The 14,682-nt window shown below is 34.3% G+C and overlaps 1 protein-coding gene across 25 annotated transcripts in view; it reads right to left on the bottom strand.

The window, feature by feature from the left end:
• Positions 1 to 14,682, bottom strand: part of Pfk (ATP-dependent 6-phosphofructokinase) — a 65,256-nt gene that overhangs the window by 38,021 nt on the left and 12,553 nt on the right. For 8 of the 25 annotated variants that reach the window (XM_067102319.1, XM_067102318.1, XM_067102322.1 and 5 more), the window contains exons 2-8: positions 12,188 to 12,347; positions 8,779 to 8,847; positions 6,672 to 6,777; positions 6,404 to 6,529; positions 1,156 to 1,262; positions 469 to 648; positions 210 to 362 (exon numbers count right to left, since the gene is read on the bottom strand). In XM_067102319.1, coding sequence (XP_066958420.1) covers positions 210 to 362; positions 469 to 648; positions 1,156 to 1,262; positions 6,404 to 6,529; positions 6,672 to 6,777; positions 8,779 to 8,847; positions 12,188 to 12,274 — 828 coding nt within the window. In that variant the 5' untranslated portion in view covers positions 12,275 to 12,347. Of the gene's footprint in view, positions 1 to 209; positions 363 to 468; positions 649 to 1,155; positions 1,263 to 4,211; positions 4,260 to 6,403; positions 6,530 to 6,671; positions 6,778 to 8,778; positions 8,848 to 12,187; positions 12,348 to 14,682 lie in introns of all 25 variants that reach the window. The other 17 variants (XM_067102312.1, XM_067102314.1, XM_067102311.1 and 14 more) reach the window with 3 other exon arrangements.

Raw genomic sequence — 14,682 nt, 5'->3', positions numbered from 1 at the left:
TATCAGCGATTTTTGGTTATCGTCATGCCGCTAATAACTGGGGACTGCCTGTATTTAAGAGCCTCATCCATATATCTTTATGTCCAAATAATATTTCTTCAAATTCCCATTCAATTTTTCGTCTGTGATATAAGACTTCATCATATCAATGCATATAAATGAGCCCAAGAGAAAAATATTCCATAATAGATTATACTGTACTGTATTACCTTGTGAATAATTCCAGACACTGATGACCACGATGCCTCAACAATATTATCTCCTCCATCAACCATACCTTGATAACCTTCCTTGATAAAATAAACTCGGGCACCTACGTACAAGCCCATGCGCACAACAGCACGCACAGCTGAGTTCATACCCTGAAATGGAATGGGAAAATTTAAATGACAAAACAAATCAAATTTCTCTTCCATAATATTTCTGTTCATCTGTTGAGTTTGATGCATTCATGAAAAATATACTGACCTGTGAGTCACCACCACTGGTTAACACGGCGATGCCCTTTCCTTTGTGCATGCCTCGCTCAATGACCTGGCCTTCCTGGCCCAGCTTGACTTGAACATCATGCCCTTCGGTAGCCGCCATGTAGTCTAAGAAAGCTTGCCAAGGATCTTCAGGAAATTCAGGAGGGGGTGGAATTACTTCCTAAATTCCACAAAAAAAAAACAAAATACAACTAAAATAAGTGAATCCACGCAATCGTAACTATATTAGCAATGATTCATAAAACAGCAACATTTCAAATATAGACACATTTTACAAATGAGACCACATAACTAATAAGTCACAAATGACACAAACCGAAAGATTCACTTCGGGGGAGACTAGTTTCTCTAATCCTGAGTACCTAATCATGTGACAAAGATTTTTCAGCAAAAAGGATATGCAAACAATACAGTTTCAAGGAATGGAGCATATGTCACAAACAATTTCAGGACATTACATCATCTAACCAGTGCTTTCCATACTCAAGAGAGAGCATGATCCCTCCAAACTGTGAAATATATTCTTTTCTCAAACTTGTGGTGTTTTATACGAAATAAATACAATTATCAAATACATTCAACTCTACCAAATTCTTACTGATCTGTAAAATGCTCCAGTTAAACTTCTAGTATGATTACCCATTATTAAGGTTTTAGCTAAACTAACCTCCCTTGGGGGTTCAAAAAAGGACTGATGTCCCTCAGAAGAAAGCTTAGCTTCAAAAGTTGGGATTGGTCGTCTCTCAAAGTCTTCGCCGTCCTCTTCCTCTGGCACTAAAACACAAAATCAAAACAATTATGACTAACATTTAATAGAAAAATATATAGCATATCATTGGTGTAAAAAATTTCACACTATTAAAAACTAAAACAAGATTCTTATCATAAAAGATTACCATATCCTGGTCAAAACCCAACTCACTTTCATCAACAAATGTGTATGACTAAAGGGTTGACATCCCATTGTATAAGACCACAGTCTTAAAAAAAAAAAGTTTTTAATAGTCCTGAAACTGTGAAAGTGGAACTAGTAATGAGAATGTCAATGACAATCATAACAACACACTAATGTTAATGTAATAATGAAGAAGTAGTAGTAGTAGTAGAAGACAAAGAATTAATGCTTAACCCTTAAACGCCTGTTGGACGTTTTAAACGTCGTCCAAAATTGTCTGTCGAATGCCGAGTGGACGTTGCAAACGTCGACTGAAAATGCTTTTTTTAAATATTCGCGGAAAAATAATTGTAGGCCTAGTTTGCGGAAGATTTCAAATCCCGCGCCTCGGCAAATGCTGGGAGTTCACGGATCCTGCTGTTGTTTTGTTTCTGAGCGTCACCCAGACGCGCATGCGCGAATTTCCCCCATCTCGCATCAGAGAGCATCAGAGCAGCACCTTGCGGGAGCGATATTTTGACGCAGACGTGCTTTGTTGAACTTTTGAGAGTGTTAGCGTATTCGTGCTGCAACAGAACGTTTGCAGAGATGTCACAAAGGTGTCAGGACCGTGAAAGGCGCATACTGCCTGTCGGAAGTGAGCGTGTGAGGCGAGTTTTAGACTGGGATGCTGGAGAAGGACCCAGCATCCAAAGTGAATTTTAACATTCGGTCAACTTTAACTTTGACTCGACCGAAATGATCGAAAAACGCATCCGTAAGCCATAATTATTACATTCGAGTAACAATCAATCATTAACCTTCATTTTGCAACAAACGGAAAGTCTCTAGCACAATATTTAGAATTTTGGTGAATTTTTGAAAAAAAAATTTTCCTCCGCTCCGCACGCGCGAACTCCGCTGAAAATCCTGTCATTTCTTGCGTCAGCTTGCCGTAATTTTTTCGCTGTTTCATATTATTCGTTACATAGTGTTATACATCAAAATGTGCGCAATTTCATGTAGAATACAACAAAAAATATGTCATTCCTTTAGCTCTTCACAGTTTTTTAATATTTTCGCCGAAATCACGATAACTGACAAAATTTTAACATTCGGTCAACTTTGATTCGACCGAAATGATCGAAAAACGCATCTGTAAGCCATAATTATTACATTCAAGTAACAATCAATCATTTACCTTCATTTTGCAACAAACGGAAAGTCTCTAGCACAATATTTAGATTTTTGGTGAATTTTTGAAAAAAAAATTTTCCTTCGCTCTGCGCGCGCGTACTCCGCTGAAAATCCTGTCATTTCTTGCGTCAGCTTGCAATAATTTTTTCGCCATTTCATATTATTCGTTACATAAAGTGTTATACATCAAAATGTGCGAAATTTCATGTAGAATACAACAAAAAATATGTCATTCCTTTAGCTCTTCACAGTTTTTTAATATTTTCGCCGAAATCACGATAACTGACAAAATTTTAACATTCAGTCAACTTTGACTCGACCGAAATGATCGAAAAACGCATCCGTAAGCCATAATTATTACATTCGAGTAACAATCAATCATTTACCTTCATTTTGCAACAAACGGAAAGTCTCTAGCACAATATGTAGATTTTTGGTGAATTGTTGAAAAAAAATTTTCCTTCGCTACGCACGCGCGGACTCCGCTGAAAATCCTGTCATTTCTTGCGTCAGCTTGCCGTAATTTTTTCGCCATTTCATATTATTAGTTACATAAAGTGTTATACATCAAAATGTGCGCAATTTCATGTAGAATACGACAAAAAATATATCATTCCTTTAGCTCTTCACAGTTTTTTTATATTTACATCGAAATAACGATAGAAAAAAATCAACCTTCGGTCAACTTTAACTCGATCGAAATGGTTCAAAAATGCAATTGTAAGCTAAAATACTTACAGCCTAGTAATATTCAATCAATTTCCTTCATTTTGGCACAATTGGAAAGTCTCTAGCACAATATTTTGATTTTGGTGAATTTTTGAAAAAAAACTTTTTTTATGTCATGGCGTTGAATTCATGCATCATTTTGTGATAATATTTTCTCTGTGTTGCTTTAATCGTTTTACAATCTGTTATATACCAAAATCATCGCAATTTAGTGTACAATACAACTAAAAAAATTATCTCATTAGCTTCAACCGTTTTCCTTACAGCGATTTGTATACAATTATATACGAGTTTTTTTTCACTGTCATATATTCCAATATTTATATATGATAATGATATTTTTTTATTTCTGATGGTTGCATACTAAACTTCAGGCAATGAGAAAAAGGAGCCAAAAATGAACTCTTAATCTTGAAAACTAAGCGCGTTGTGATTTTTTGAAAAAACTTTTTTCCGCTTGGCGCTACTCTCTCGGAGGCCGCCGGCATACGGGAGACGTTTTTGAAAATAGGGCTTCGGCGTTAAAGGGTTAACCAGGCAACCTACTAAAAGTTCAGATGAGACTACAGTTCATATAAAGTCATTACAATATCACTGTTGTTATCTGAAAACACAGCAAATATCAAAAAGGTACCTTAGTATAAGAATGATATGAAATTATTAAAAATGGTTGCAATGAAATACTGTAACTACACTTCTCCAGATGAAATATTAAATGGCTTGCTACTAACGCATCATCATTCATGTGAGTACTGAAGCATTATTTCTAAATGGAAAAAATTACCAGCATCATAAATAACCATGAAAAAATGAAATCATTTACATAATTAACATGTAACTGTTCTACACTACAACATTCCTTTTTAACAAATGTTGCAAAATGTTAATATCACACAGATTAACTTTCGAAACGAGCGACTTACCAAATTGTTGGCTGCCTTCCAGGGCCTCCCTCACCTCTTTTGTTTTAGCTACCAGCAAAGTTAAAGATACTAAATGACAGTGGGAGAATTCAAGTCATCATCCATTTAAGCACAGTTTACGAGTTGGGTTAATTAGAAGTCATTAGAAACTTTTGTAATTTTAAAAGCAAATGTTTAATAAATGAGTAAGCTTACCACAGAATTACTGTACATGCCTGACTTTAAAACTTACATGGACTATAAATGAAGGTTTATGCCGAGTTTTTAGCAATAGTAGACCAAATGAATGTGAAGGTCCAGTTATTTGGCTTGCATGTATTACAGTTCGCTTTGTATGTTAAGTTCCAAGATATTACCAACGCTCTGTTTTTCATGGTAAGTTCTATATCATAAACTTAGATACATCAAGAATCTTGATTCACAACAAAATCTACGTAATTAAGATAACTAGTAAAAATACAATATAATGTTACCAATGGAGATGATATTTCGTTTCACTAATTATCTTTAAAATTTTTGTCAATAGACATCTTACCCAAAACTTATCTGATTAAAAGTATACAGCAAGCACATAATTTAAAAGTAAAGTTTCTAACACTTCTAAAAGTGAAGAGCATATTAGTTTAGGTATAGTGTTTAGTTAAAGTTACTGAACATAGTAATAAATCACAATTCAAACACCTGAAAATTATGAAACTGAGAGCAAGTAGACCAAAAGTTATGGCTTAATATTGTCCTTATCTGTGGGCTGGAATAACATATAAAAGTATAAAATATGCCTCATACATACTCAAATGGCATCTATTAAATTATATATTACATAAAAGGAGTAACTAAAGAATCCAGAACACATTATCCATACCACAAAAAAGAACCACAATGTACAATTTAAAAGGCATAAAGGATTTAATTTTGAGAGATAAATAGTTAATGAGAAATAATGAAAAGGTCAAAATTCAGAGCGAAAACTTGTAAGAACTGAGACAAATCCGTAATCTTCAAGCGGTCAAAACAATGCATGGGTAGAAAAAGGAAGGAAATATGGAAACTAAATAAAAAAACATGAAACAAAAGCTCTTCCTATAAATGCTCACTCTTTCACCTGGCATTTACACCTACATATTTGTAATGGTCAGGTTTTAAATACTACAAGTAGGCAAAAAACAAGAAATCTATTATTTCACAGTTCACTTCTGGCTTCCAGGTGACATTTTTCCTCTGAATAACTGACAATATTCCACAAAGAAGTGAGCAGAAGCTTATACTGTACAGTATTTGGTTTCTTTATAAGACCAAATACTGAGCTTCTTTCATGTGATTCTAAACCCCTCCTTTCAAATTTTACAAAACTGCCTTAATAGTGGCATGGGGATAAATTTCTTTCAGAAAAACAAGCCTATCATAATACAGCAGCGTACATAGCTACATGTACTGTAATATCCTTTTTGGCTGACAGTTTTACAGAAAATATTTATTCAATGTCCAAATCTACATTCTTCCTTAAACACCGAATTATGCTACTTCCATTTCACTACCGTAACTAAACTTTAATAAAACCATTGATGCTATTGCATCCATCAACATAACATTTAAATAGTAATTTCATACTCCACAGATAAAACCCTCTTATTTTCACTTATGACTGAATTCCTGTTTACTGGCAAACAAAAGAAGTGTGAACAGCCGTCTACTCTTGGTCAATGACAGTAAGGACTGGGTGACCTCTGCATAACAGGGAGATCCCCTTAACTATCAAATTTCCTCATTCTTAAACTCTCTCTGCAGACCCAAGGTGTGTTTCAAACATAAGGACAGATAAAAGCATACCCCCAGTAAATTATAGGTTTCTTACTGAAGGACAATAAAGCAATTTACATATTTTCAATAATTTAAAAATTATATTATTATATTTACTTGCAAATATGCCAATTAAGAGAGAGGTAAACGATTCCTTATCTATTCCAACTTTATTTACATGATGGCAAATGGCAATAGTGTTCATAATATGTAACCATTAACCAATTTACATCTGTCATTATTCGCTCTACCCATCATTTGGATATTTGAAAAAATATTCAACACTCTGCACAAAAATAAGAGATATGCAGTTTATTAGGATGCCATTCTCAGTAAACATCTTCCCTACCAACTTTTCTCAATATCAAAATGCACCCTACTATTTCTAATCTTACCTTCTTCCTCCCTAACAGCCCTTAGAAACTCTTCAAGCTCTGGAGCTTTGTCTGCATCTGAAGCTGCTGCCTTAACCTCTTTCTCGAGTTTCTCTAACTGATCCACAGGCAAGTGAGCAAACCTCCCTGCAAAATGTATACAGTATATCACTGAGTACTGATCAAAACATTAACATTTAACTGAACATATATTTTCACCTATGTATTATAAAAAAAAATTCACATAATGTTCAACAACACAAGGTAAATTTAGCAGTTTAATACGTACCAGCAGCTTTTGCTTGTGCAAACTCTTCGAGGTATCTCTTCACTTGACTTTTGGGAATCCTTGGTTTAACTGGAACGCCAGGCTGGTTAAGCCTCTTCAATGCTTCCTGGGGAGATATGAAAGAGTTTGTAACTTATACATAAAAGTGACAAAACTTTAGCATATTTAATCATGCTTCCATTTTTTCTTAATGTACAAGTTGTTACACCAAAATCTAAGTCAGTTCTGTCACAATATGCAAAATAATTTGCATGTCCCATCAATCACACAATCTTTATTTATGAAATAACAATGAGATCAAGCACATGAGGTTATTACATGAAAATATAATGTTAAATGATTTTTTTTATACTGTATTGACAACATGGAATCTGTACAATCTGCCATTCTGTTTCAAAAGGCTACCAGCCAATTTTAAAGCCGAGATATTCTCCTACATCTAAAACCAATATGCTTGTAAATTACAGTGAACTGTTGAATGACAAATATATAACTCACTTTTGTTCCGCAAAAAAGAATTACTTTATTAAAAATTTGTACTACTAATTCTGTGCAGATCTAGATCTAATTACAGTATATTTTCTCAAGATGATGACATGTCCTGTACCATACTAATACTGTTTTAGAATCTGAAGTCCCATCAAGGCAACAAGTAGTTTTCAATGTCATACACGCCAGTGAGCCACTGATTACAAATTTTAGTTTTCTGGTTAACCATCTGCCACAGAACATTAATCTACTACGCACTCCCAAAGGCTTTGAAGGAATTTACTCAAAGACTTAATTGTTTCATGGCACAGAAATACTGTACTACCCAATTACTAATATATTTCAAATATAGTTGGTTTTCAGGAAGTGATAAGACACTCCAATTTTGGAGATAGAATTCCAGTCAGAACCAGAGATTAAAGATGCTAAACACATTGGTTAACACAGCAAGAGAGATTCTGATAGCATACTAAAAGGAGATGATGAAACGTATAAGTTACATCAAAAGAAAATCATTGCATTGTTACATCAGACAAGATATGTCCAGTAAAAGGGACTGCTATTGTGTGCCTAGTTGGTGAAGAAAACATTAAAGATGAAGAAAGGGGAGTGAAAGAAAGAAAAATGAGCTAAAAAAAGTACAAAATAAAAACTGTCAGCAATCATAAAAGGGGAAGACAGAAACACCTGAAAGAAAGCACACAAAAGGCAGCAGAAGTGTGGTGTGACATGTGGGAAGAGGTATACAATGAGAGAAAGACATGTTGGTAGAACGATGATGTACAGTGGCCAACTGATAAACAGGAAGAGAGCATTCAAATTCCATTAAAGAACATTAAGTTAATGGAAGTGAACAGAGATTTACCACAAGAAAAAAACAACAGAGAACAAGTGGATAAAGAGATAGAAAAGATACACAACAAATATAATGGACAAAAATGGAGGAATTTGAAAAGAGTGCATATGAAATAAATGATGAGGCATTTCTTAACCTCACATAAACATAAGCTGAGTTAAGGACATCTTAGGCATTCATAACGTTTTTCCAATTTAGCATTAAGAAATTCATGGTTTTAGTTAACTGTATTTAATGACAGTATTATACGGACTTATTTTTTTAAAAATTACTGTACATTTTGGTAAAAAATATTTAAGCATTCACATTATGAAAAGACTTATTGCACAAGGTTTAAGGCTTGAGGGCAGAGAGGTTAAAGATATTATAGAGGGAGAGTTCTTGGGAGGGTTGCAAATTATGAACAGTTTTAGCACACACAACCATCTCCAGTAAAGAAGTAATTACTAATGACAAGTCTCTAAATAGAACAGTTATAATTATTATCAGTGATACAACAGTTTAACCTGGCCACATCAAAATACAATCACTCTTTGAACCAGTAGTAATACACACTGAAAACTGTGCTCCCAAATGTCCCTGACCAGCACAAAGTATAAAACAAACACAACAGGAAGCATAAAATAATAAAAATTGTACTGTACTATTAAAATATAAAATGCATCTACCAACAGAATCAATTATGACAAAGATCATGGTAATTGAGAAACATTATAGATATTTTTATGGGTTATAAACAACAAGATGTATATAAAAACTTACCAACTTCTGTTTCTGAAAGGAGTATGGAACATAGGGTGGAGCCGAGTGACTATCCTTCCTGAACAAGGTCTGAAAATTCGCAAAATCAAGTTAAAAATTGGTCTGTCACCTGCCAATGATAGATAGTTTTGTTGTAACTTAGGAAAATAAATCAGTCAGCAGTACAGCCAAAATTATAGAGGAAATTCAGTCTCACAATAAAAATATTTTTACTTGATACTGTACTTGGTTCAATACAGAGAGTACAACATACGCTGTCACTGTCAATGATATAACTGTAGGCGCTAAGCGTTAGTTCACAAAAAATATTGCAGTGAAATTCATACCAGGTATGAGAAGCATACAGAATATGCTATGCTAATGTACTGTTAACTGTAACAAAATGAAAACTAGTGGGATATAAATACCTTAAATGTACACAGTAGGAAAAACATTCTTGTAACACCAAAAGAGCACACTAGTATAAAATTCAAAAGTATAAAACCTGTTAGTACTTCAAATGCAAGATGACTGCTTAAAAGGTCTAAGAAATGTAATATCTACTACAACAAACTTGCTGCTTTTCTACAGCCATCCTCATTTTTCAATATAAATGAAAAGACAAGAGATCAAGATGTAATTACACTCTGGCAGTACAAAATATATACAAATGAAGGTAAAGTAGTTTTAGTCCTTCTTTTGTATAAGCTGGTTGTTTAGACACTTTCTGTTCTCACCTCTGGGAATGGCACAAATTCAGCCTTTGAAATCAAAGTCACTATCCAAACTAATTGTCTTTTTAAGAACATAACTATCCTGCAGGGGAAACCATGCAAAACTTCTACATGAAGTATTAATTGTTCTATCACAACCCCCTTCATTCACATATTCCCACATTCATGATCTTAAGATGTCCTGGCAAACTGCATTCTTCCATCTAACAGACGGAAGATCGGGAGTAGCACAGCAGATGCATCACCTTGAACCTCGGGTATTCATCAATCACCTGCCTTTGGCTAGAGCACCATTAACATCGGTGCAGAATTCTTCTGTTTCTGCCACTAGAGGATTCCCCACTTTTCATTGTTATTTCTCACTTATTAATACATTTATCCACCATCTAATTCAGTCTGTTAGTGACTTTGTTTATTTTTACCTTAGGTGATAATGGGACTTTTCTACTACCAACATAATATTGTACTACTACCACTAGCAGATTCTATCTTCTGGATTGCCAGCTTCAAGTTAATTTCAAGTAATTAACATTATTCTGAGAGCCAAGCTTCTTTGCAGATGCTAACAATAGGTCCAATTTCCACTAATTTTTCTCCATTTGTACATTTTTTGAGTTTTATACATTTCACTGCCATTCAATTAGGCAATAGTTCAAGAGGAAATGCATGATACTACTGGCCAGGAGTGCTGCTATGGATGTGCCATTCAATTAGGCAATAGTTCAAGAGGAAATATATGATACTACTGGCCAGAAGTGCTGCTATGGATGTTCCCACTTTGACTGCTTTGAAGTCTTCTGTGTTATGCTTCAGATATGCAGTAAAATCTTCCTCTACTTTGGTTGCCGGCCAGGGGCAGCCCAATCTAAGGCAGGCCAGCTCTGCCACCAGCGTTACCACTGATAAAAAAAATATTTTCTTATTGCTGCAAATGACTCTTAACTTTCTTACCTGCAGGAACAGCATTTTGCTTTGGTTTTGAACATAATGCAGCAGAGGTACTTGCAGTTAACTGGTGCAACTGCTGCCACTAAACCATATCCCAGTCCTGAGGATATTCCACTTCTGGGACCCCAGTGCCATTGTTCATTATCTCAAGATGGGATGGCTCCAGTCATGAACCAAGCAAAGGTACACAACCAAAAGGCTTGTGGGATCTTAAAGAACCAACATGCCTCTCCAAAGACTTCATCTTTGGATGATGGTTCCTGCAGCAAGAAATGTTCCACACAATGAAATCTTACATCTTTTTACCTTGTCATTTTTATCCAAAATTCATCATCTTACGGCAAAGCATTCCGGATGGTAAAACTTCATAGAAGCAGAACAATGATCTGAACTCTTACGATAAAACTTTGGTACTAGCCACTGAAGCAAAACAATGAAAACCAAGATACAGTACTGGGGATAAGAATGTCTGTGGATGAATGATTCTCATTAAGATACATGTACTGTATACATAACACTCAGCAGGAGGATGTAAAGTCACAAAACTTTCACAAGAAGTGTAAAAAATTTACATGAGATTACTCCCATTTAATGTTATGATGTTAAAAACCACGAAGTTATGCAACAAACTGCATAGACTGAAGCGGTATACCGGTATCAAGTATGTGATAAAGCAGAAATAAAATTAAACTGGCAAACAACTACAAATTTTTAAGAAGGACAAATTCACCTTGTAATCCCATGTTACTCTGAAAGTAAAGGAGTACTTTGACATGCAAATGAAAAACAAATGAAGTAAAATAACTGCCAATGCCTACGATATTCACTACAAAAAAAGATAACCATGCATATTGCAAAATAGACAAAATAAACATTTCAAGCACAATAAATACAAAAAACAGGAAGAGCAATGAAGAAAGAAAGAACAAATGCAACATAGTAAACAGAATTCCACTAGTAAACGATCGAGTACATGCCAAAGCTTTGGAATATTGCCAGGCAGAAAACAGAGAATCCCACGGCACCAGCCACAGTTCACACCAAGGCTGCACACAATATGAAAATCTACACAATACATTCTTATTCTACTCAACTCTGGGCAGTAACACACCACCAACAAAAACTTAATTATGAAGTACATAAAAACATCAGGGTAAAGCTATATACTAATAAAATGAAAATCTTCAGTTCTAAGAGTATACAGAATGGCTGTAACATGAGATGACTGAAAATAACACACTGTACCTGGGTAAAAACAAAACTCTGCAGTACTGAGAAAAACAAAGGCCGTGGTTCTATTTAGAAAAAATGTAAGTATACAATTTTTTCATTGTTTCTTCACAACAGTAGATATATTCCTTAAATATCATTGCAGTGAATTCAGATAACCACTTATCAATATGAATCTTGCAATATCTCCAATTAAACTACAAATATGAAAAAATAAAATTGCAAAATCAAATTTCAATAATACTTAAAAAGGCTTGAAACCTCATAAAAATACAATGAAACTGTAAAAAAATAAAATGATACATATTTTTTGCACTGATTCAATTTCAAACGCAACATGGTTTCAATAAAAAAATAATAAAAAATGCAATCATAACTTCCTATGGCACACGTTAACATACTATGCTGTGTTAGTAAAAAATTATTTCTAAGCTTTGTTAAAGGATTCACTCATCAGAGGATCATAGAGGATTCACTCTAAGCAGATCTCAGATATAGGGTCAGGTTAAAATTGTTACCGGTGGGAAAATTCGTCGGAGTTCATCTCGAGACAGCTTGGCTTTCTCAAGCTTTTCTCGTAACTGATCCACTAACTGAAGCTCCATACTGAATGCGTTCCAAAAAGTGTCCTCAGAGGTCAAATGGGAGGAGAAAGAAGAGCAAGAGAGGGAAAGGAAGCTGAAAATAATGCAAATGATAATAATGATAACATCCAACTCAAAAAATAACACAAAACGAAAGCGCCAAAATTTGTCCTACTGTTTCATTGTCTTGTTAGCAAATGAGCAATAAAAAAAATAAGAATAGCACATAAAAGCAATTAAAGAACAAAAAACATTTCTACAAAATAGAAAAACAAACTTTGAGATGAAAAATACTTCAGCTTTTCAGTCATTTGACATTTTTCTGACTTCACCAACTCTAGTGTAACTGAAATATCAGGTAATTTAAACCTCTTCCCAGTACACAGTAAATCACAAGACTAGCCACTATAAAACTATATATATATAATACCTGCTGTCATTATAGCACAATAACCATACCTAGATACACATATACATATAACACTTCAACTCTACAAGTATCAGATGAAAAAAAAAAGGAAATATGAATGAAAACAACAGTGCACTGTAATAAACAACAACAGAGCAACCAACCCTACACCTACAATGCCTCTATTCAATGAAATATGGTAAGACAAGGTAAATAACAAAAATATACCTAATGTTACTCAAAACAAAATTATTCTAGAAAGTTAATGCCATCTGACACTAATGCAGCAAATAACTAAACCAAAGCTGTAACCAGTACAGGTGTTACGAAGCAAAACTTTTAAAAGCTAGTTCAGTATTGCAATGGGCATTCACTAATTAGTCCTTATTTGATGTAATAGAGGTCAATGGAACGAATCCAGAGGAAACCATTAATACCTGACCTGCACTATGGCTTACTAGTGAAAAACAAGTGTCTGTCATAAATATCCAAAATTTTCGTAACATACTAACACTTGAAAAGACAAAATTTCTTGTGTAACTCAACCAAATGTGAAGAGGAGCTTGTAAAAGAAATTTAAGAAAAATGTAGCCGGTGGCTACATACAACTTTGGAAAGCTGGGGTATACAGAAGAAGGTCATTAATTACCAGTCATAAATTACAAGTCTAAACAAAACAGATAGAGTGAACCCCCTGTATTTGCGGGGGATGCATACTGCAACCCCCACGAATAGCTAAAATCGGCGAATACTTAAACCCCTCTAAAAACACTTAGAACTGCCCATTTTGATAGTTTAAACACAAAAAAAAAACTAAAAATCCTTATACATGAGTATTTTAATAGTTGTATCACAAAAAGTACATTTAGCCATGAAAATAATAAGAATATACAGTAATTACTGAATATTTCTCTGTGAAAAATACCGCAAATGGGCGAATTTTCCGCAAATAATGGGTATGTACATTCCACAGAGAAATCTGCAAATACGCGAGTCTGCGAATAGTGAAACCGTGAATAAGGGGGGTTTACTGTACTGTACAGTACTGTTTTACAACCATGAGATTCCTCAGATATTTCACTATAACTTTCAAATGTATTGATCATAAGTTATTAGGATTCAGTTTAGCAACTTTACATATATAAAATGACAATCCTTTTCTCCTACAAAACAGTAAGAAATAACAGCCCTGAATCCTCACTAATAAACTAAAATCCACTGAATTTGCTGGCCTAAACCTGTATTCAGACTAGGCAAATAAATCATAGTTTCAGTGCATCCAATACATATAATACACAGATACCTTAGTTTCAATATTTTCTGAACTATGCTACGTGGGCTTTATATACAAGTATGGTTGGCCATTCTTTCCTTGGATTTTTTGTTTGCATATCTGGGTAATTTGGAATATTTTTGCATTGAGAATATGCCTAACTAATTTTAATTTTTAATAAATCTACTTCCACATCCACAAAGCTCACTGCAAGTGATAATTTCTATATCTGTCGTTGAGGTACGGCCTTTATATACCAATGGAAAGGGAAAGGCACCAAGCACTGACCTTAGAGGCTGATGAGAATCTGGAGAATCACTGACCATTTTCCAATTCAAGTGAAATTTCCAGTTATTAAAACCAGTTTGAACATAAGTCTAAATTTACATTTATAGAAGCTATAAATGTGTAAATCATCATATACTCAGCAGACAACTCTATAAAAAAAGCCTCTGATTTAATGTGTTACCTCCCTTGACGATAAAAACTTAACTAAGGCTACTGTTTTTTTTTTATTTCACTTCCCATTTCATTACTAAATCCCTCACTTACTATATCCCCTGATATATTTTCTTCATAACCTTTTTGCCGAGTTTATGATGGATGTTTTATGTACTCCTACAATCATCTTGCTACATCACTTGCAAGCAAAACAGTCTTTTGTTTATTCAAAATAAAAGTAAACGTTAAAGCATTACCAGTGCACTGTTAATACTTTACGATATGCACATACATCACCATAAACAA

The sequence above is a fragment of the Macrobrachium rosenbergii genome, chromosome 59, assembly GCF_040412425.1.
Source record: "Macrobrachium rosenbergii isolate ZJJX-2024 chromosome 59, ASM4041242v1, whole genome shotgun sequence".
Classification (NCBI taxonomy): domain Eukaryota; kingdom Metazoa; phylum Arthropoda; class Malacostraca; order Decapoda; family Palaemonidae; genus Macrobrachium; species Macrobrachium rosenbergii.
The sequence above is the reverse complement of the archived record's forward strand: the minus strand, read 5'-3'. Positions and strand labels throughout refer to the sequence as shown.